The sequence below is a fragment of the Pholis gunnellus genome (assembly GCF_910591455.1).
Source record: "Pholis gunnellus genome assembly, chromosome: 4".
NCBI classification, from domain to species: Eukaryota; Metazoa; Chordata; class Actinopteri; order Perciformes; family Pholidae; genus Pholis; species Pholis gunnellus.
In genome coordinates this window covers 24,298,328-24,321,565 of record NC_136530.1, presented here as the reverse complement: position 1 = coordinate 24,321,565, position 23,238 = coordinate 24,298,328, and the positions used below count along the sequence as shown (strand labels likewise).

At 41.8% G+C, this 23,238-nt stretch overlaps 1 protein-coding gene across 1 annotated transcript in view; it reads right to left on the bottom strand.

The window, feature by feature from the left end:
- rab6ba (RAB6B, member RAS oncogene family a) overlaps positions 1-20,526 on the bottom strand; it is a 45,444-nt gene extending 24,918 nt beyond the window's left edge. The window contains exons 1-2 of the mRNA XM_079158286.1: positions 20,351-20,526; positions 2,424-2,482 (exon numbers count right to left, since the gene is read on the bottom strand). Coding sequence (XP_079014412.1) covers positions 2,424-2,482; positions 20,351-20,420 — 129 coding nt within the window. The 5' untranslated portion in view covers positions 20,421-20,526. The remainder of the gene's footprint in view (positions 1-2,423; positions 2,483-20,350) is intronic.
- Between the last annotated feature and the right edge of the window lie 2,712 nt (positions 20,527-23,238).

The following is a 23,238-nucleotide window of genomic DNA, read 5'->3' as shown; positions in this document are numbered from 1 at the left end:
GAAAATGATCCTGTCAGATTTACTACCCGTGCATTGTAGGCTGTACTTCTAGATATTAATCTCAGTACAGTCATAACACATAAAACACGCAGAAGACTGCATCTACTCCCTCTAACGCCACGACTCCACCCCGACCTTCGGAGCCTTAGTCAAAGACGTTAATATTAACAGATTTTGTCACTCCTATTATTATTCTTTGTCTTACTTCTATTTGGAGGATAATCAGGCTCGAACATTTGGAGCTACGGTTCAATCTTTTGGGGAATATCAACAGGAGGTGCACTGTTGCCATGGATTCAGAGAGTTACGCTGCAGGCCTCAACTTTTCAGCCTTTGTTCGTTTACATTTTGGCACATTGGCACCATTAAAAGTGTGCCGATGCATCAACAAGCAGATCCTGTTGTACAGACATCATTGGTTTACTTAGAGTCTGAAGAAAACTGAAAAACGTGATGATTCTCAGGTTCTGAAGTTATGAGGAGTGTTTTTTCTCCTCATGATTTCTAAGTCACACTGAAGTTTAAATATGCGTATCGTGTCTGTGTGTTTAGATCTGAGTTATGACTCTGAGACACCGAGGTAAAGTACTAATAACAGACTTTAAAATGTACAGTAGAGGCATCTTTCCATTCTACCAGCAGCGACTCATCAAGCGAAAAACAGAATGAATGAACAGATTCATTTCTTCTCTCACCGTAGAGACACGGATGAGGTAAGATGTTGGGTAAACAGCTGGGACAATAACTCTGTTTCCCAGCCTTTGAGTCCGCAGCCAACTTTGCCCAAATATAAGCCTGTTCCACAGCAATTTGTGACAAAGAGATGTTCAAAGAAACGACAACCCATGATGAAGATTCAGCAGCTTAACAACACAAAGACATGAGCCCTAACCGTCCAGGCTCTGTAGTCTTTCATGACTTACGAGTGTAGAAATATAAGAGGATACAGCTGCAACTGTGAAAGCGCAGCATCACACAGACAACACAGACAACTTAATCCACACACAACGAGCCGCTCAAATCTCATTACAGCGCAGCACAGTACTCGTGCAAACACTGAAGAATAGAGACATGTTCTGTTCTTTTTCCTTTTTTGGGGGTTAGCAGGATGCATTAGTAAGACCAAACAGGTCTTTGCAGCAACAACGGTAATATAGTACTTATAACAAGCTGAGCAATATATTCAACCATGTTCTAGCTCTTCATGCTGTGCATCTGTCTCAAAGTGCAGATGTGGCATTTTGGGAAATATGCCAACTTGCAAACGGGCACAGAGTTAGATGAGAGTATCAATAGCTCTCTCTTATCTGTCTGTTAATTGTGAAGCTACCGCCAGCAGCTGGTTAGCTTAGCACTAAGACAGCTAGCTCTGTCAAAAGGTAATAAAATCCACCAACTACCCTCTGGAAATAAGCATACTTCCCAAATTTCCCTATTCATTTGATACACTTTCATACCTGGAGATAAAGAGTAAGTTTTATTTATACTGAAGAGGACAAGAAAGTCAAATTAGAGGGAGCAGGTGAGGCAATCTACAGAGACCACTGTAGTTGATTTAAAGGCAGCGCCAGATTAACGCTTGGGCTGGAGAGATTGAAGCCGCACGTCTCGAGCTTTACAAGGACCAAGAGGCTGCAGAACATGATTAACTCGACTGGCCTGCTGGCCAATTCTATGACTGATTGAAATGTCTTTTCCAACTCACAGCTGTTATTAAATGAGGGCAACTACTCCTCAAATTAAAACTGTACAGTCGGAGAAGGTGAGGAGGTTCAGGTTTTGGGTAACAAAAGTATTCATGTGATTTCTTACTCGAAGCAAAATGTAGCTCTTCTGCACGTTCAGCGCTCTCATATACTGATGTATTTATGATTGTTCATACAATGCACCGGCTCATAACACTGTACATTCCCTCATAAAAGAGCCACAGAGTGAGCTGAGAGACGCTAACACTCACTCTCTAAACTATATGAGAAGGAGGGCAGAGTAGCTTGGTGAGATTTATTTTTAATTCCTTTTTTATTACAATACAAGCAGATACTTACAAAGCAATAATACTGTAGGTTTTATTTTCTGCCCGTCTGCAGACGCTTGCAAAGACCTCTGCAAGTCCCACGGGCTGCAAAAGCAGTATTGTGTTTTAGGACGACGGGTGAGATTAGGCTGCTTTAGAGAGAACAGGGTTGGAAGTAGTGATGCTTGAGGGCCTTGGTGTTCAGTGCAAAGGTGTCTGCTTTATGTAACAGTCATGTTGGCGACTTACTTCCTAGTTTTCACACACACAAGAAAAGCTATTTCTGAGAAATCCCTGATTGTCCTGCGTTTGATCGATGTAAAACTACGTTTCACTGTGAAAGGAAAGACGATCAATGGGACAAAATTGATCATTAGAGACAAAATCTGTCCTCTGTGCAGCACCTTACCTGGTACGTGTTGTCAAAGCTGTCATACATGAACCGTGTGATCAGGGACGTCTTTCCAACTGCAAGAGAAGAGAAGGACAGGATGCATTAAAACGAGAAGACGAGGCTCCATCTTCCTCTACGCAGACGATCCATAAACGTAACAGCGGGATTGGTGGTTATGGTTACAGCCATGGCTGTCACTGCTGGAGCAACGATGCACACTCATTTTTACCTTTTTCTTTCAACAGGTTCTGCTAACATGTATCTGCAAGGCACTAAAGCCAACATACTGATTAATTGAGTACACCGTCTTACTGCGATGGGGCTCTACATGAACATTTGTGTTCATGTAGAGCCGATGACATATTTCTGTATTTCTGTTGCTTCTCTCACAGGCTTGATGTGGGCGGGGCTGAGTTATCAAAAAGTGTTGAGTCGGATTCCAGGCCGCTGTCAATCAAATGTGATTAAATCACACCCACACAGTCCCGATGAAGCAAATCAAATAATACAAATAATACCCAAGAAGCATTTTTTTCCGGATTGTACTTTTATTATTTGACTCTTATTTAGTTGAGATTATTTCATATTTAGGAGAAATACTTTGGTTTGAAAGGCTTTAAAGGCAGAGTGAGATTTTTCAGTTGCGGTTTGTAAACACACTTTGCCCCTCCTCCTCGGCTCAACTACACCAGGAGTGATTGACCCTGACCTCGCCCCGGTTCGGCTTATGCTGATCACCAGTAGGTGAAAGCCAACCCTAGACTCATTCTGGTTTTAAAATACTTCAACTTTATTTCAATGGTCACATACATACATACATACATACAGGTACATGTATGCATGGGCTAAGGAAGGTCAAATTTCAACTTGTGGTTCAGTGTGTCCCTCACACACTTTGACATGCAGATAGTAGGGACCTAGGATCATATAGTTAAAAGACAACCAGTCTACCACTGAGCAGCCGCCCCAGCCACCATTTTGTCTGGATGTGCCACGAGTTACGCTGTGTCGTCACTGCCAGGGTGGCGTCTTGGAGACTATGTCCATTTTGGATGAGCTGTTACAGCGGGTACACAAGAAGGAAGAGCACCACAGGTATTATAACAGTGTTCCTAAATGTACACAACTCATAGATCTGATGCTTTGCTCTGTGGAAAAAAAATACCACGGCCAAGAATCATGATGGAGGTGTGTTGATGTATGTGACTGACAGATGACTGGAAAACAGCCACCAGATTTCACATCAATTCATTCAATAATTCATCATCTTCGGACCATAAGGCATATTATTCCAGAATGAATCACTTCTAGAGAAGAAGGCTGGTGAGAGGTGGTTGACTCGTTGATAGATGGCGTACATGGTTTTCAGATTTGGCATCCTCAGTGGTTTTGTTAATGAGGAGGAAGGCAGCGGGAATCAATCCCATCCTCTTCTTATATCCATTTAGCAGCAGTGCAGATGGTTGGCTGCAGTGGAACACATCCACAGTGCTCCAGGTCATCATTCTGTAAACACCGGTCAGACCACCATACAGTTTACATTTCATCTGCATGTACCCCCCCAGTGCAAAGTGCAACATTTGTTTGTGCGGTTTCCAATCCTGGGTCGTTATTAAATATTTGTGAAATTTCAATTCATTATTCATGTGAGAGAAATGCACTGTGACTGAGTCCCTCAAAAACGTGCGAGCGCGGGCGCCCACGGTAAATATAATCTGTCTTTAATTCACAGTTCATCGAGCTACAATTGTTTACAGAAAGAGTTTTAATCAGGCAGACTAATTACACGTGTCTGCGCCCTCACTTGGTTTCCATATCTGCGAGGCAGGATCTGATGCGCAGCTACTGATTATGCTAATGATCTCATGCTAATTCATCAATACATCATCTGGCTCACTTAGCTCCAGAGATGTCCTACTTTAGGCAGATACCAGCTAATTTATCAAGTTCTACTAACTCAGTCACGGCTTGTCTAGTGATGTGCAATGTAGTGTGCATGATAGTAGTTTTAGACTGCAGCAAGGAGCCAGCACTATAAACCGAGAGAGTGATGAAGTTACACCATTGGTCGGTGGAGTTGGACTTTCCCCATTGGCCGGTGCTCTTTCAAAATGAATAGTTTACTTTAGTTGACAAATACAAGTGCATAAACCCCCTGATTTCAATGTGGTAAAATGACTTTTACATGGAGATTTGACATTTTTGTGGGTTAATTACAGGAGGCAGTTTATTCCACTCTGTAGCACCAGCATAGATAAAAGAAACCTTCCCCTTCATGTTGCCCTTAAGTGCATATTTAAAGCCTTTTTTTTACTGCAGGTTAGAAACTAGCTGGAAACCATTGAAAGACGGATTTACACTGAATTTTCAGAGTCTGTAAATTGTATGTCTTTTGAGTTTTGGACAGTTACTTGGACACATTTTGAAGACATTATCTTGGTGCCATGTAAACTGTAAAGGGCACTTATTACTTTTTGACACTTAATCAGTGATGACGACCATCAATAGTTGCAGCCCTATGCATTGCAATACAATAATGACTTTACAGTACGTTACAATATTTTTCACCCTGAATGTTTGTCACAGCGTGCCTTCACATCAGTGGTCGTGACAGAATATAGAGTCGGATCCAACGTCCTTGTTGCTGACTCATCCTTCTCGACCCACTGGGCGACATGACACAGCGCTCTCTGTGCCTCTCGGTCCCCGCTGAAAGCTTCACATCTCAGATACAGACAGCGGTCCTTATTTCTTCCTCAAAGTCAAGCAGTATCTGGGAGAGTGCGCTTTCAACAAAATCTGAACACACACCATAATTCCTTCCCCAGAAAAAAGGGGGACAAGCACACTTTGATTTCTCCTGGATGTATGTATAAAACAGCGTAATGATGCACACTGAAGTACATAACCAAGATGTTACACCGACGCACTACAGGGACACATTAACACGGCCTTAATGTCCTCATCCAACCTGCGGAACTCTTCTGATCTTAAAAGGCTGAACTGAGTGTGGCATTCAGTTTTTTGTCAGTATCTCCATAACTCCAGGTCTGTTTGTGTGAATTTAATTACTGGGGCGGTAGCAGGAAGCTTAGTTACGCTCGCGGCTGCAATAATTTAGTGAATTTTCCGTTCGGCTGAAAAGAAGTGACTAACAAGGCAGATTTTTGATTACATTTTGGAATTAGCTCGGCATTTCTGAACATTTCCTTCACAGTAAGCTTTTCATCCGCTTCGCCGTTAACACTTAACACTATTCTAGAGATTATGATGGGATTCAAATGATTAGTAGCTTCAGTCAGACATAAAAGTGAAATCAGAGGCAGCGGCAGAGATAACATGGCAGAGAGCTCTTTTCATTCAGGTCGTAACAGAGGTGAGTTCTCACAGGGCGAGAGGTTTACTGAGGAAACTGTAGCTTATTCCATTTCTAAAGGAAGGACAACGTTAAACTACAGGACCTATAATGAGAAGCAAGTGTGAAAACTGACAAATGCCATCTTTTAAATTTACACAAACGATGTACTGTAATCTGCGTGAAAGCTCAGCGCGTTCTTCATCTATCACAAATATCAAAAAGGTAGACGGCAAAGGTCGACTGGTTTGATATTAAACTACATAATGGTACGTATTCCCTTGGGTGTAAGAGGGATTGTGCAACAGTTATTGATAGCACCCATTGGAAGGTTTCCAGGTCGTCTGTGCAAATGTCTCATCTTGACATTTAGGCTATTCAATGTAGCTTTTTCTTCGATGTCTGGCTCAAATTGATTACTGTCAAACTCTAATTAAAGTGTATCTTAATGACAGGAGAAAGCTGTCCACCGTTCACATCATGTCCTCTGTCAATAGCGGCCTAATTCACCCGAACCGCCTCCATATGGCGTTAATGTTAATAAAGACCCAGTGGGCTTATCTTAAGACGTCTCATTCAAGTCCTGATCTGCTACTGGACTCAAAGGGGGGCCTCAAAATTCCTCCTGTTTTACTTTAACTAATGGAGGGACAGGACGCTGCATGGTGTGCTGTGATGTCTTGATCACGTCCAAAATAAGAGCCCTGCCCTTTTAACGGCATGATCCCGTTTCAATTTAATTTGCTTCTGCTGCAGGCCTACATTAAAGTGTTTCAGAACAGCATATGGCTTTACTCAAATGGCTGTGGTCATTTTATATGAGGAGTTATTCTTGTATGTCTTGTAGCTGCAGTAGGGGTTAGACGGGATGAATTCAGGAGGTTACATAAGGCGCTTAAATCTTTAACATCCTAGTGCGGCGTTGTATGTGAACTCGACGACACCAGTTTCTATTTAGACTTGCAGTTAGATGATCCACATGCTGGCGTAGACATGGACAGCACCATCTGATGGGACTGTTTGTGGTTTAAGTACATGTGGTTGCATTGGAAATTATGATTTTGTTGACTGCCCCATCATGGAACATCTTCAACATGGTTCCAGCGATTTTCTCCAGCGATGTAGTGCTGCACAGATCGTATCGTGTTGAGATAACATTTAGAAAAACAATGGCTAAAATCAACATAACACAGGCAGAGATGACCTTGATTCTCTCGAGCTCCTAAAACTGCCACAATGAAACAGTAAGGCAGGGCTTGTCCCAGAAATAAATTGTGATAAAACTAAGTCATTGTCATTTTAAGACCATTACATGCCACTGAAATGATGATAATATGAAAACATAATAATGCAATCACAGCCTTTCAAAGCAGTCGACAATAACAGCCACTGCTTTGATTGGCTCATGTGGAACAAGACCGCCCACTTTTACTTCTTCTCTTCTTTCTCAATGCGCAGCGCAGTTTCTGGCAATTGATGGTTCTGGAGGCGGCGCGGAGTCAGACGCAGGCATGCTAGCCAGTTAACGCTAATTCTCGTCTCATTTGTGGCCTGATAAACAGAACATAGTACATCCATGTACTGTACACACTTCACCGTAAGACACAAATGATGACATCAGACAATAAGCCAATGTGAGGACATTATTATATTATTAGTATCAATGGATGTTGAATCGCTTGCTAGAAGCTTTGTTAAGCTAGCTAGCTAGCTAGCCTAGTTAAGATTTAGTTGGATAAAATATACTTATCTAATTGTAATACGAAGCAATCAGTTAGCTTAATTTGCCCCACGTTTAATCAATGTCACAGATGATGATTTAAGAATTTGACAAAAACACCAAATCCATGTGCGAAAGGAACGTCTCTTTCAAAGAGCAATGATCTTTTAATTCTAAAAACAAAATTCAGGCATTTTAATTAGAAAATATAAAAAATATCCTACATAAATACAACACAAAGAAAAAACAAACAAACAAACAACCAAAACACAAAATAAAATGTACTCTCGGGCTCTGTAAACAAAAATGTACAATGTCTGCACCATGCTCAAGTCTCAATAATAATGTTCGGGCAAACCCTGCAGTTTATTCTAGCATCATGGTGGCTGAAGTGTTGGGGACACACATGTAAACAAACACATGTATTTAAACACAATGGGCCAGGAATTAGGAGGTTAGAATGATCAAGGTCACGTCCATATAGCATGTGATAAGATGATAACATAATAATTGTGACACACCTGTAAAATGCCCTCATCTTTTAATTATCCTTAACAACACAGATTGTCAAATATTTGTGGTGTCAAGCCTAAAGGCCTGAATACACAAAATCAATTCATTCCAATGAAATAACTGCGATCAGAGGATTCGCTCACGGTGGCGAGATTAATTTGTGCAAATGTTCTGAGTAGTGTTTGATGAATTTTGACAAATTTGTGCGACAGCAAGCCGTCTTTGCAGTGCTGACATCGGAGGGGACAGAGAGCCCAATTCTGCTCACTGACCGTTAGCGCGCTAGTTAGCTCGAAGAGCTTCATTTTCCCTCCTCTGTCAATTCTCACTGAACTATAGAAACACAATTTACTGACTGTTAATTGAAAACAGTTCCTATTATTTAGACCCTTAATGCACATATCTCTACATACACAGTGCAACAATTCAACATGGAACAACCCATCACACTGAACCTGTCGATTATACATCCAAACAGAGTCAAGTATCAGTAATGCAGTCGCTCTGCAGACGGCTTAATAAATAGTAACACAGATAGGGGATTCCTGTGAGGTGGGTTCCCAATTACAGCCTTGGTTTTAATGAAGTCTCTGGTTGGCGTGATGCTTCAAAGGCTTTGTGGAGTGAGTTAGCAACATGAGGGCCAATTAGCGGAGAGGACCGAGCACCTGCTGCTGCACAACCTGCACTTTCGACAGCAGGGCTCTGCTGAGCACAGTCAGCAGACGCCTCATCAAGGCGCCTCTTAAGAGCTCAAAATGCTATTTTACGGCACGTTAAAGGTCCAACACAGTTGGGATCACATTAGGCTCTGCCGTTTGTGAGCTATGCAACCATAAAGCGAGTTAGTTAAGGATTCTGTCACCTCTGCACCCAAATAATCAGAGGCTTAAACACAAACAATATCACAAGAACTGTAGATAATTAGGTAATGAATGTGTGTGATTGAAAAACAGAAACACATTTTAATGGACAAGTCCTCAGTCTTTTACAGCATTATCAGAGCATTTATATCGTGCGTATGTGTGCAAATGTGTTTTTAAGAGAAGATATATCATAGAAATTTAAAATAAGAAGTTTCAGGGATTTGAAATGATATTATAGCTGATGCTGTAAATACAGTATTGATAAATGATATCGTCCTTGCTATTAATCCATGGACCACACACACACACACACACACACACTATAAATAAACTACACTTCTTACTGAGCTCTCTAAAGCTACAAAATGTACTAAGTTGTCCATCCAGTCCTGAAGCTGTGTGCCAAGCAGCCAGGTAAACCCACTGCTGGTCATTTGGCGGCAGGCATCACGGAATACCCTTGAGGACTTGGCAGCCAATCAGAGCGTGGCAGTGCTTTCTGCACGGGCCCAGACTCCCACTCACGAGGAGATAAGATAAAAATAAAGCGGTACGTGTCATGCCTCGCCTTCGCACGACACCGGGATGAGAGCCGGGCACGCCGGGGAGAGGCAGATATCTAATATTTATCAATGAGTGACGGAACAGAGAAAAATAAGAAGTTATTTATGATCGTCCCCGCTGAGGTAAGGAGAGCACAGAGACCTGGAGAAGATACAGAACCGTGGGAGAGATATTCTGGACTCTGTACTTGTTTATTCATAGTCACAGCAGCTGGCATGCAGAACCCAACAGGAGAAAGCCAAACAGCAGATGGCCTCCAAATGAATTTTGAGTTAACGAAGTTAACGAATTACACACGCATTAACAAATCAAAAACTGCCAAAAAATCTTTCTGCAATGAAACTTTCTAGTTTCAATGTTAATTTGATATATACCTGACAATCACAACTGTACAGGAATGTTGCACAAAACTAACCTATGCCTGCATCGGAGTTTCAGCACTTGAGCAAAATACTGCGTTGGAAAAAAATCTACTCTGGTTGACATACATTTGAGGGTCGGCTGCCTTGCTCAAGGGGTACTCCACAGACAGAATAAGCATCATGGCATAGTTAACTTCACCTAAAGGCATGCCCCTCCTTTGAAGATGTTTAATTCAACAACAGAAGGTCACACAATGTCCCACAAACGAGACTCAAAATCAAGATCTTGCATATTTCATGATGTTATTCTCGTTAATATAGAAGGTTTGTTTGTGTCACGCTACTTCCAGCATAGCTCCGCCCACCCCCAACTTTAGGAGAGGTCTAATCAGACGGAATTGAAAACACCTGGTCGGTCGGTTCACCGCTTTGGTCCAGATTGAAATATCTCAACAACTGCTGGATGGATTGCCATGAAGTTGTGTACAGACGTTCAGGGTCCCTAATGACGAATCTTAACAACTTTGGTGACACCCTGACTTTGTGACATTTGTGGGTTTTGGTAAAATGTCTCAACAACTGTTGGATGGATTGCAAGGAGATTTATGCCCCCCTCAGGATGAAGCGTAATAACTCATAGGATCCCCGGACTGTTCATCCAGCATCAGCGCCAATTTGTACAAAACATGAGAATCAATCAGCAACGAAAGTAGACACAGTATAGAGTTATTGTGGTTTTATTACAAATCTGAGAAGCTTTCATTGCCTTTACAATGCGTGTCACTGCACCTGCGGAAAATTTGCAATAGGAACTCTCCCCAGGACCGTCCATTTACCAATACCTCTGAATAATGGATGAACATGCTTTCGAACTCAACAGAGTCTCCCGTGCACACATCCTGTAAAGCACTCAGAAAGCCATTTCAGCCCTTATGCCGTCTAATGAGGCATTTGATGTTACTAACAGCAGCAACAACACACACACAAACACACACACACACACACACACACACACACACACACACAAATACATACAGTACACAGCAAGAGCACAATGACATATCCACCAAGGTGTGACACCAGTTCTGAAATATATGAGTCTCTGTGGTGTTTGCGATTGCCTTGGGAAAGGAGATAGAAGTCATATGTCTACTGTTTGAGGCCAGGGGGCTTGAGACAGACCGACTTGACGTTTTAATGTTTAAATTAGATTCCGTTCTCACGAGGCGGCTGGCGGCTGGAGAAATGGAGACAGCATCCTCTCAGAGAAAGAGGACACTGCTTTCATTTGCAGTCTTCCATGCGTACAGTATGTTGCACTACTTCTGATGGGTTCTCAGTGTCGAGTACAAAAGTGGGGTTAAGAAAGCTCATTTATAAATCTGACTGCATGTATGGAGTGCCTTTGAGTAAATCTCAGACTCAGACTCTTTCTATATTATATGGTAGAGCACTAAATAATGCATAAATCTAATTGGTGCACAAATAATTAAGTCCATTCTGCTAATTGAACGCTGATTAATGAGACAACATGCTCAACACGAGTATATTCTCAATGACTCACATGGAAACGTGACATTTTTTCTAGCAACACACGTACAAGCTGCATGTATGTGACATTAATCAATAATGCAGTTGGCAACATGAAAAATAGAGAGCTGCTCGAGCCCAATATGCAGTTCTAAGCCCCTCCCCACACGGCCTTAGAACTACCGCTGCAAAGGTGAACAATATTATTCTTGCAAGCCAATCAGAGCAGGCTTGGCTTTTCTGGGAGGGTGGCTTAAAGACACAGGCGCTAAAACGGATCGTTTCAGACGGAGGGTGAATACAGGTCTATTCAGACAGAGAGTATGTGAGAAATAATGTGTTTTTTGAACATTAAAGCATGTAAACATGTTCTAGTAGAAACCCCAAATACGTATATGGACATGAAAATGAGCAAGATATGTCCCCTTTAAACATTGTAGACACTAAGTTTTAGAAGTCTCAGAATATTCCACAAAAAAAAAAAAAAGAATACAGTATAGCCCAAAGAGACAACTAAATTAGACTTGCAGTGTGGTATAGGATGATTAATTAAAACCAAAAGTACCCCGTAGCCATGCCTGGGAGTGGGAGTAAACTGTCTACAGTCCTGATTACTGAATATCTTGACAAAATGACTGAGAGCTCTCATCTGACTGCTGTTACTGGTATTTTGTTCAGTGACAAACACTGTGTTTAGCACACTGTGATCTAAACTCTTTTTGGACTGTAAATTACATACAATTTCATTATCAAGGTGTCCATGAGACCATTTCCTTTGCTGTTTAAGGAACAACAAGAGGGATATGTTGGGTTAATATTGACCAAAGTTCAGTCGTGGGAACAATGAGGTTAGATTTAGTTTTTATCCTTTGCTGTGATTGTGATGAGGTCTTTAACTCTCTGAGGCATCTAATCAATGTATCACTGGAATAATTTCTGCTTAATTGATTTGTAAATCAAGCTGGTTTGAACCGGTATTGACTGCGCCAGTTAATGGTGAGAATGAGTCAATGTGTCGAATGGTGAGGCCTTTAATCTTCTAGTAGGAGAACTAAACAACAAGGTCATTGACCCATTGACTGACGATAATTGCACTAAGCCATTTCTTAACACTAGGAGGCTAAAAGATATATATTTTTGAAAGACTGCAACAGAACCTTTGGGCCTTTAAGTTCTCCAATATAGAGACAGCACCCAATGGTGTTTCCAAAACATGTTTTTCTGCCCCTGGCAAGTAGCCAGAGTCGATAAATATATCGAGTGCATTGTGAAAATAGCAGCGGATCAGCCTGGCATGGCCTCAGCTTTTGCTTGCATGCACCACATACAGGAGGCCCGAAGAATTATTATCAGCTAATTCTATATAAAAAAAACAACTTCATGAAACGTAAGAGCCCTTAGTCACACAGGATCTGGCTTCTTGAATAAAACACGAGTCGGGCACCACATTAAAGGCACAGTCAGTGCTCCACATGTTAACTAAAGAGTCCAAGAGGCTACAGAGCTGAGCTGGACCTGCAGAAAGTCTGACAGCAAATAAATGCTATTGGTGCTCTTAAAGGTTTGCTGTGTACATCACTACTACTCTTCTTATTATGACCAGTTGAGAAATACAGAAAAAGAAAATGTACAAGTCAATGAATTCAATAAGTATCATTGTAATTTCTATGGTCAAAATGATAGACTGTGACCTAATAGAAGAAGTACGTATATGCAACATACTTGCTCGTGGAACCAGAGGCCTATAACAAAATATAGTTTTAATATTCAGTTTGAACAGTCAGAACAGGCCCAGGATAGAAATGCTGACTCAAGGCTGAGCTCACTATGAAACTGTTGCTTGTTTACCTTCAGATCTTTGTTCCATGGTAGAAACAAAACAAGCATTGCATTGTGCTTGGGATCAAGGCTTGCCTTTGCTCCAAGGCTAAACTATCCCACAGCTACAGGATTGTGTGGGACAAAGCACCTCGTCTAAACAGGCACCGGCTTCTAAAGAACCGTTCGGGTTCCAGGAAGAACAAACTAGTCAAAAAGCCCTGGAGATGCCTTCCTGTCCAACAGAGGATGCTGAAAGGATCCGTGGCATGAAGGGAAGTGTAGAGACAGAAATACATCTGATTAAAAATAACAAAAACTGATGTGACGCGATCTGAATACACTGACATTATAAGTGGTCCTCCATTGCTGCAACCAGAATGCATCTCTGCAAGTTGTCGGGTAGAGATTCATCCCTTTGTCCACTGAGTGAGATAAAACACTCCCTACTATGTTAAACTGGCGTGATGAATGTTCAGCTTCCCCCCCGGTCCATAAATCCACACAGGAGCTTCTGCATGGTGCACCCGCCGGCATCTCAATGAGACAATATATTCCTACGGTCACATCTACGGCACTGAACAGTGCAGATTCAAAACATTAACTCATGTCATTTCTTAAAATGGCAGAACTCATTAATAAATAAAAGCACTAAAGGCTCGAGCAGCCCCCGTGTTGGGGGCTCATCTGGGGAGCTGGGGAAAGGGTAAACACTGACGGAGACCTGCTGAACTCAGTGAAGTGTCACATCCCATGCTGGGTAAATGACAGCCTTCCTGCACAGCGGGGATTGTATTCACAGAGCCGTTCTGTTTGAGTGACTGGGATTATGTTTAAATGGTATTCTCCGTCTCTCTCCTTCGACACAGCTCACATTAAGCAAGGGAGCCCAATCTATTTCTAAGACACACAATTTAGAGGGAATGGTCTGCAAAGAGTCTCTCCAGCTGAATGATGCGAGGTACTTAAAAAGTTCCTGAATCTGTTCCTGAAGTTTTGCTATTACATTTATTCTCAGAAAGCAGGCTAAGTTTTTGAGAACTGTGTCATCAAATATTGCTTCCCAAATCTTTTCGCTGGAATCACAACAGATTCAGACAGTGTCTCTACATCACTGCATGGGCAGCAGACAATGTTTTTGCAATCCTGTTTTATTCTGGGCAGAGTGTATAAGTGAGGCTCTGCTCTCCCATGGGCCTTTGGGAACCCGCCCACTCGGCTGTGCAGCATACAGTATGTATAACGCTACCGTCGCTCTGCTTGGTATTCCTTGGCTGCAGACCAGCTCCTGAAGGACTGAAAGCACCTCTTAATGAGTCGGAAAATGTTACTTTATTTAAGAAATATTAAAAAAAAACTACAGTCATCAATATTATTTTTAAACCTCTCGATTTTTCTAAACATATCAAGGGATGTGCAATACATGCAGTGTGAAATGTGTAGCAGTAGAAACATGAACCGCAGCAGATGAGGATTGAGGCTCCGTGCTGGTCCTAAATGAAGTGCGACAGTATGTGGATTTATGGAGGACTTCTCAGTTGGAAGTAGAAACAAGATTAATATAGTACACCAAAGCTAGCTGCTCGTGAGTCTGTACTTAGGTGCTTCGAGCTAAACATCAACATGCTAACATGCTCACAATGACAATGCTAACCTGCTGATGATACGCAGGTATAATAATGTTTTATTTTTATCAATGTTTTTATTTTTTTTACCTAATAATGATGCTAGATGAGAAGTCAGAGGATCACCAAAGTCATACTAATTCATCTTCTGGGGGCCGTGATGAGTTGAAAACTATGACCAGCTTATGACGCTAAAGGAAAAGTCAGGGATGAACATGAATGAATGTGCAACTCAGAGATATTTCATTGAAAGTGCAAAACATCAACCTCATGGTGGTGCTACATGAAAAGTCAGGGGATCACTTAACTCGTGATTACTCCTCACAGGACTGCGACTTTATGAACAAAGTCTCATGACAATACACCCAATGGGATATTTCAGTCTGGACCAAAGTGGTGGAGTGAAAGAAGACAGGTAGGGTGAAGAGGTTTATACAGTTTAGTATATGACAATGCCCAGTGGGCCAGGCTGAGAAAAAAACACACACGCTCTAAGACATGTTCTTGCACCAAAGCCTTGAATAAAGAGACTAGCCCGGCACGTTGCTGGGATTGATGCCTTTTGATCGATCACACCCATTAGTGGGCAGCTGAGCCGATCAATAGCAGATCAAAGCTGTCAGGGCGTCATTTCTACCAATCCATCAGAGAAGAAGAACACTTGCCGGGAAGACGCGATGGGATGTGAAATGAAGGAGATGACCAGTTATCTTTAGATGCAGCCGGATTATCTAATGTTACAGCAGCAGCAGGGCTGCTGCTGTAACATGAATGTAGGCTGGACTGCTAGAGACGGCGATCTTCACCTCAATATCGACAGACATGTCTTTAATCCCGTATCCAAGGAAAGCCGTTCCAGCTGAAGGTCTGGTCCCTCTATTTTCTCTACAGCTTGTTGGATCTGCCATAGGATTCAGTTTAAAAATTGGTTTTAAGCTATAAACTAACTGATATGTCTGTGCTGTGATAAAACACATCAATGCTGGTGTTGATATCGACATTTCCTACCAGAATTTTTGAAAAACAATCTGCATGTCATGGTTGTGAATGGCTTAAAATGCTATCTACTCTTTTAAATCAGTCCTAATTTTTCCTTTAGGGACTGATCTCCATCATGAGCTCTGATGATGTTAACGCCCTCTAATCAGACTCAAACCTGAAGTTACACTTTATTAAGTGGAATGGAAGGATGTTGGGACAACTACAGCACGGAAAGAACAGATATTAAGAAGGTATAATTGAGAATCAAACCTGTACGTATTAATAGATACTACTGTTTCAGTTCAAATATGACATGTGACCTGCCCCACTCTGCAAAGCATGGCCAACTGAACCAACTGCTCCCCCCTTCGCACACCTGAGGCTCTCCACGCAGCTCTACAAGCTCTGGCACAACAAGGAATTTTTTAGGATATTGTGTTTTCTGGAAGAGAATATCCATAACCCTATGGCACTTCTGTTGAAATGTGTCGTTGGGTGTGGCACCATATTATCCTGGTTCATTTACCGCACAGCGACACACCAAATTCAATCCTGCAGCAGGGAAACATGCAGCTACACAACTGCTTAAATGTACTTTCTTTGTTCTGTGAATGGATGATAAGTCAAAGAACTCTGAGAATTCAAAGTTGGCAAAATTAGATTTTAAAGAAATAAAAGAATGTTAGACAAATATAACTTCTTGGCATGCAATGTGAAGGTGCTCCACTTTGCTTTTGTTCGCACTTCATCCATGATCGACTAACAGCACTGCAGTAAAGAAAGTGGAGCAAGCAGTAACTTCAGGAAGAATTCTGAATGAAATGAGTGAAAATCAACAGATTATGAAATATTCTTACTTAGACTGGCATTTATTTGTTTGCATATATAAAAGATTTAGTATCACAATGTAAAAACAAATTAAATGGCCTGTGTTAGCTATAAGGAAATTATTATTTGTTGCATAGAGAAAATAAAAAGCAAATGAAACAAACCGACCAACATGAAAATCACAGCAGTGTTTCATCTCCAACCTCCTCTGATTCACACCAGCATGATATTGTCATTGTGTAATAATTGTCTCGGTTCCTGAGAGGAAACATGGTGCACATACAGGCTCCCCCGTTATCTGCACATCAAGTCCCGGAAGCCGTTTTTTAGAAGTCACTTTCAAATCAAACTTGTCGATACGGAAACGCATCCAATGAAACTGTTCTACTGCACTACCTACTGCTAACCTTCCAGTCTCAAGTGGTGGATACCAATCCAGACACAACTGTGGCTTTTGTTTGCAACAGTATTTTGCTTATCATTGTACAACTTCTGTATAAAATAACCGGCATGTTATTGATGTGTGCATGTGTGGGTAAATACGTGGTATCTACATCTGCACCTGCGGTTTCACAGCCTCAGTGAGGAAACGCGCAGGCTGCTCAAACAACTCAAGTTTCATTTGCTTAGAACGCCGTTCCCTCGAGACACGGTGATTGATGCATCAGACAACCAACCAAACCCTCACTTTGAAGCACATCGGTGCGGTGACTCAGCAGTATTTCTGAAGCCAGCTCTGGTTTGTGCGATGGCGATCTCTGTGCGCTGGAAGATGGGAGATGGCATTTTGGTTCAGTGAGTAAAATCTCATGGCAGCCACGCGGTCGCATCTACCAAATGTATTCCCATCGGCTTGTCTGGGGTGAAGTGAAGCATGCAGCAGGGGATTAGATAAATATCTATGACCCAATAAATGCAGAGCAGTAATCTGAGGTGTTCTAACAACGACCTGGTTGACTGCTCCGAGGCTGGAACTTGCAAAAAGCCGTTTCCACCAGGAGCGTGGGCACACCAGACTGGGATACAGCAGACTGGCCTGCTGTAAGCCTTCAGCTTTGTCAAGGAGAACTCTTGAGCCAGCCTCCTTTGTAGAGGCGGTTTAGAAAACACCCAAAGAAGTATGCAGGAGGAGAGACTTCCTGACAGCTCATTTAACATTCCTCCTGCTTCCACCCACCTCTCTGACGTTAGCCGATTGTTTTATGAAAAACACAACAGCGTTGCCATCTTTTCCCTTTTATTTTTCACTCACTTCCACCGTTATGGGTCTTCACTGTATACACAGTAACTACCAACCCAGAAAGAATAAGTGGTCTTTTTTTTCCCCCAACAGCCTCTGTGCTCGTGCCCCCGTTCCTGACATACTTGAGTCCGGTCGTGTACATTAATAAATGATAGTGGCAGCGCTGACGGGATTCACGCCCGCCTGGGCACCAGCTGCAATTATAGCAGACATGTCAGAGAGATGCAGCTCCTGCTGGAGACAACCCAATCAAACACGACGACGCCACTGTCTGGATGAGCGCTGGTTGACAAAGTCCCCTCACTCTGATAGCGGGCACAGACCTCCCTCCTCCAGACTGGCTGGGACGGGGTCTCCGGGGGCTTAAGGGTTCACGCCTTTTTACTGAAGGTGCCACAGAATGAGGCCAGCCACTGCATCCTACGCCCCAAAAGCCAAAGCTCCAACATTATATCGGGCCAAAGCGTTTTATCTCGCTGATAGAACTTTACAGCGGTGACCATAATGACCATGCAGTGGTGATTATGGGAAACAGTGATTGTGTGATCTGTGATACTCAATGAATGAAAACAAGGGTTTTCTTTTAAAACCAGATTTTAAGAAGCGATAACTGAAGGTGTTGCACTATTATGTACTTACTTACCTGCCCACAGTTATGACGGGACAAGAGTCATTGATGACAAATGTTCCTTATTAATAATTCAGGCCTACTTTCAGTTACAACCAATTTATGTCCATCTAACGTCACACATGCCTGTAATTATTCTGGATATTATAATATATCCTGTAATGCTCTGCACAATAAACACGCACAGAGTAAAATAAGTAGAACATTAATTCGTGAGAGAAGGAAAAGAAAAGGAGCTGTAAACCTTTGTCTGACCTGAAAGCCAGAGGCCTCTGCTTTTATATTACTACCAGTTGCTCATTCAGCATTTAAATGATAACAAAGACCATGAATATTGGTATTTGAGATTAAATAAAGCTTTACATAACACACACAAACTCAAAAATAATGAAGGCCTATAAATCCCTTTCAATACTAACCCTTCTAATAAAGAATACATGATGTCTCTTCATCCCCGTATGGTTGTTTGCTCATTACAATGTGAAAGCATTGAGCAGCCTTGTGGTCTGGTGAATATGAACACTCCCTAATTTAGGTCTGTGCTGCCAAATCCCCTTTGGCTTGTTGCTCGGCACTAAATGTCATAAAGCTGCCCAAGAGTCAAGCCAACCAACAGGCCGATGTTTGCATATGATATATATATATATATTTACTCTCATTTCCTTTCATTTAGAGATGGTTCACATTTTAACATTAGTGTTTAATCTATAACATGTTAGAAAATAGTAAACAAAAACAAGACCATCATGTTTAAGAAATCCTTGTTCAACTTATAGATGAATCGACTAATCGTTATAACAGTAGTCTTAACCAGATGATTCTTAATGCATCTCAGTGTACAGAGATCATCCACATATTACACAACACATATCCTCTATTATTGAGACAATGAGGACGCTACGCTGTTGTAACAGGAACAAAATATACTGTGTCATGTATGACCCCCCTATACTGGATGATCAATAGGACCTGCTGAAGGCCTGAACCATGACTAATGTGGTTCAGTTGGCTGCTCCAGACCTCTGAGTTATAGACATACACAGACCTGCTCCGCTCAAAAGACAACGGAAACCTAAAGATTCAATCATGTCTCATCCAGCTCTGTGCGGTCTCGTGAGAAACTATTTTGTTTCAACATTGAAACCTAAAAAAAAAAAAAAGGCACGGATAAACCAAAGACGGGTCTCCACAAGATGTGTCATGCAGAGATATTACGCTAAAACTGTACTTAATAGATAAATTCATCATGCACGCACACAAACTTGGGCAGACTGTAACAACTCCAGGACAGAGACTGCAGCCGCACAAGTTATCTCATCTCTGAGGAGCTGGGTGTGTCTCCACACAGGAATCTTTACCAACTCGGCTCCACCACGGCATCAGGGGCGGCACACGGGCTCTACATGCAGACATTCAGGCTCATTCACCGAGCATTACTCATGTCAAACCGACGCTGTGTAGATCTTAATAGTCTGGGGCGTTTCAAAACTAATCGCCACCTTAAACGCCTCACAAGGCAGACATTAAAGCGTTATTCGAGCCTCTGTAATATCACTGTTAAACTTAACTGCAGGCTATTATTCACACACACACACACACACACACACACACACACACACACACACACACACACACACACACACACACTCCAGTCTATTGTGTGAAGCTGTAATTTGATTTAAATCACGCCCTCCCTTCCTCTCCAGTTCACCGGTGAAGACATGTTGTCTTTATCTTTCCGTTTAAACCCTACAACTCAAAATAAACACATAACCTCCGGACTAGCTAGCGAAACGTGACATTACGACTCTTCAACGAGATGAACTCGCTGACTGGCCAGCAGGTGCAACGGGTTCACTTGACACGCGACCAAGACTGAACTTCTCGGGAGAATTTAAACATGTCTCACCACTTTGCTCCCCCAGAAAGACGAGTTTGAATTTTCTTAGAGGGTTTCCAAAGTCACTGCCAACAGACATGTTGAAGAGGAGGAAGTCTGGACACCGGAGGACAGCCTGAGTGGACCCGTGTGTTCCCACTCGAGTTCTGCGTTGGTTGGTAAAGATGCTTGGTGGAAAAGGCGGTGGTGTTGCTCTCCGTTCAGCGCCCGTGATGGGAACACACTGCTGCTGCTGCTGCACCGGTCCGTGATGGGTGTTTTTTTTTTTTTTTACTAACCCGAAGGCTTCGGCGCATGCGCGGCCTCTCCTCGTTCTCCGTGGAAAGACAGCCGTGATATAAAATGACGTCATGCGAGTCGGAGGAGAGGGAGAGGCCGACATGACAACTGTGCTGCTGGTCCCCGGTTTCATCCGTCTGGAAGAACTTCTTCACTTGGTTCAACACAAATTATACTGACATGGGTTTATACGTTTGTCATTCACGCTAATAGTTTACACTTAAAGGGGTATTCCAGTGATGTAGTATTGCACTCCCATACCGTTTGTGAACTGTAAGAGACAGGTGTCATAAATAATTGTTAAAATCAATAGTCCACAATGAATAAAAAACGATGTTTTCTACAATTTCCCAGAATGCAACTTGATAGGAAATACCGTCCTTGCCTCTAAATGAACCACTGTAGTTTACAGCTGTGACAACCCTGATGACATCATCATGGTTATTTTCACAGACTTTAGAAATATATAGACATATATTCGAAATAGATTAAAGTGCTATGTCCAGATACTTACCAGTCACTTACACTATAGTTTATATATGATTTGCTATATGCAGATATACAAGAATGTATATGTGTCATGTATCCCTGTACATCAGTGGTGGGCCATCAGGGCCAGCAAGGCCTTCTCTGCTGGCCTAAACGGAATCACAAAGTTATAGCTATTTTATAATTTTATATTTTTTCACAAATACACTACATGTATTATCATTTTCTTTCCCATTAGCTTATTTTCTCATTGCACAGCTCCTGTCACCCTCTGTTGCTCTGCAGCCTGCAGTTCTGCTTCCAGCACAGCTTGTTTTAAGGAGAGCTTTTATCCAATCAGATTCAGCCCCGATTTCTCTATGTAAGGAGCCTTTGCAGTTTAAGTAAATGGGGACAATATTGTTGATTGTCATAGTCTTCAACCAATCAAATTTTAGGTTGACATGTTGGGCGTATTCTTTGACATGCCAGTGGTACTCAGGTAGCCTCCTAAGTACGTCACCATTAACGTGCGCCGTGATTGGTCAGTGGGCCAGACTGACTTTTGTCAAACAGAAAGCTAGCTAGCAGATCTTAGTGTTTAGTAAGAGTTCAGGTTGAAACATATGTAAGAGAAGTTATGACATTGACATGACATTTTTAGCGTTTTGCTTGGTGTAGTTTATTTTTTACCTAGCTTTGGGGTTTTTTAACACTCAATGGCTGAAGGAGGAGGAGAAATGGATTTGAGAGTTACTGGCTTTGTTAACAAAGAAAGGAGGAGGGACTTTGTCTTTAAGTGAAGGCAGCTGTGTTAAGTGAACTGCTTTTGTTTTTACATCTGCAGTAGCGTTACTACTATGTTCATTGTTGGAATGCTTTAGCATTCCAACTATTGTTATCCTGTTCTTTATTCTTCCTTATTGTTGGAATGCTGTTAAGGACATTCCTGCTATTATGTTTCAAATGTTCTACCTCTTATGCTTTTTGAAATATTAAGCTTTTTGCAATTTATTTTTGAATGGGATGTCTATGGAGAACATTTTCAAATCCTCTTAAACTTCTTACACTTTCAAATCCTTCTTCTTCTTCATACTTTCAGCTACAGACACCATTTCAACTTTAAAATGTTGAGAAAACCCAAAGCTATTATTGTATGTTATAATCGGTTTGATATCTTTTACACTTTTTGAACTGTCCCATTTCAACTTTTATGATTTGTACAGTCCTTTTCTGTCTCTCTCTCATTCAGTCATTCAGGTCTTGGATACTTTTAGAGGCCCCCCCCCCCCCACACACACCCACCCACCCACCCACCCACACACACACACACACACACACACACACACACACACACACACACACACACACACACACACACACACACACACACACACACACACTTATTCTAATGCTACTAATACTTCTACTACTTATAATACTTCTACTACAACTACAATCTTCAAATCCTGTTAAACTTCTTCAACTTTCAAAGCCTTCTTCTTCCTCATACTTTCAGCTACAGACACCATAGTTAGTGAAAATGTTCAGCTTTCAGGAGAGGGGTGATATGACTTCATATTTGCAATCTTTAAACTTTTTGAATTATTAAGCTTTTTGCAATTTTTTTTAAATTCGATATCTATTTTCAGCAATGTTTTCGCAATTAATTTCAGCTTTCAGCATTCCAACGCATTTTCAGCAGGAAATGGATTTTCTAGTTTGTCTATCGTGTCATTTCATGAATAATATGAATGGCTCATGCTCTAGCTCTGCAGTGTTGCTGGATTGATTTGTCATGCTTGACATTTTATATTGTCATATAAATATATGTGACTGGTTCTTGTGAGTTTGTTCTTGTCATTGTGTTAATTACATTGATTCTGACTTGTCCGTTAATGACGAAGCATCCCGTCATCGCGGCGTTATTTCAGACATTTGATTCTCGGTTTGAATCAGTAGGGAACAGCTAACTGCTGTTGTTTCCCCGCTAAACTAGTTTAGCTTACCCTCCCTGAACACACGCGGGGCCTCAGCTGTTTTTTGTTATTGTTCCAGATTCAAAAGGTCACACAGCCCGTTGTCTGTTACGTGAGTGCAGTCCACCGAAAACATATTTCCAATAACTTAAGCTCCTGCATTTTCCAAAT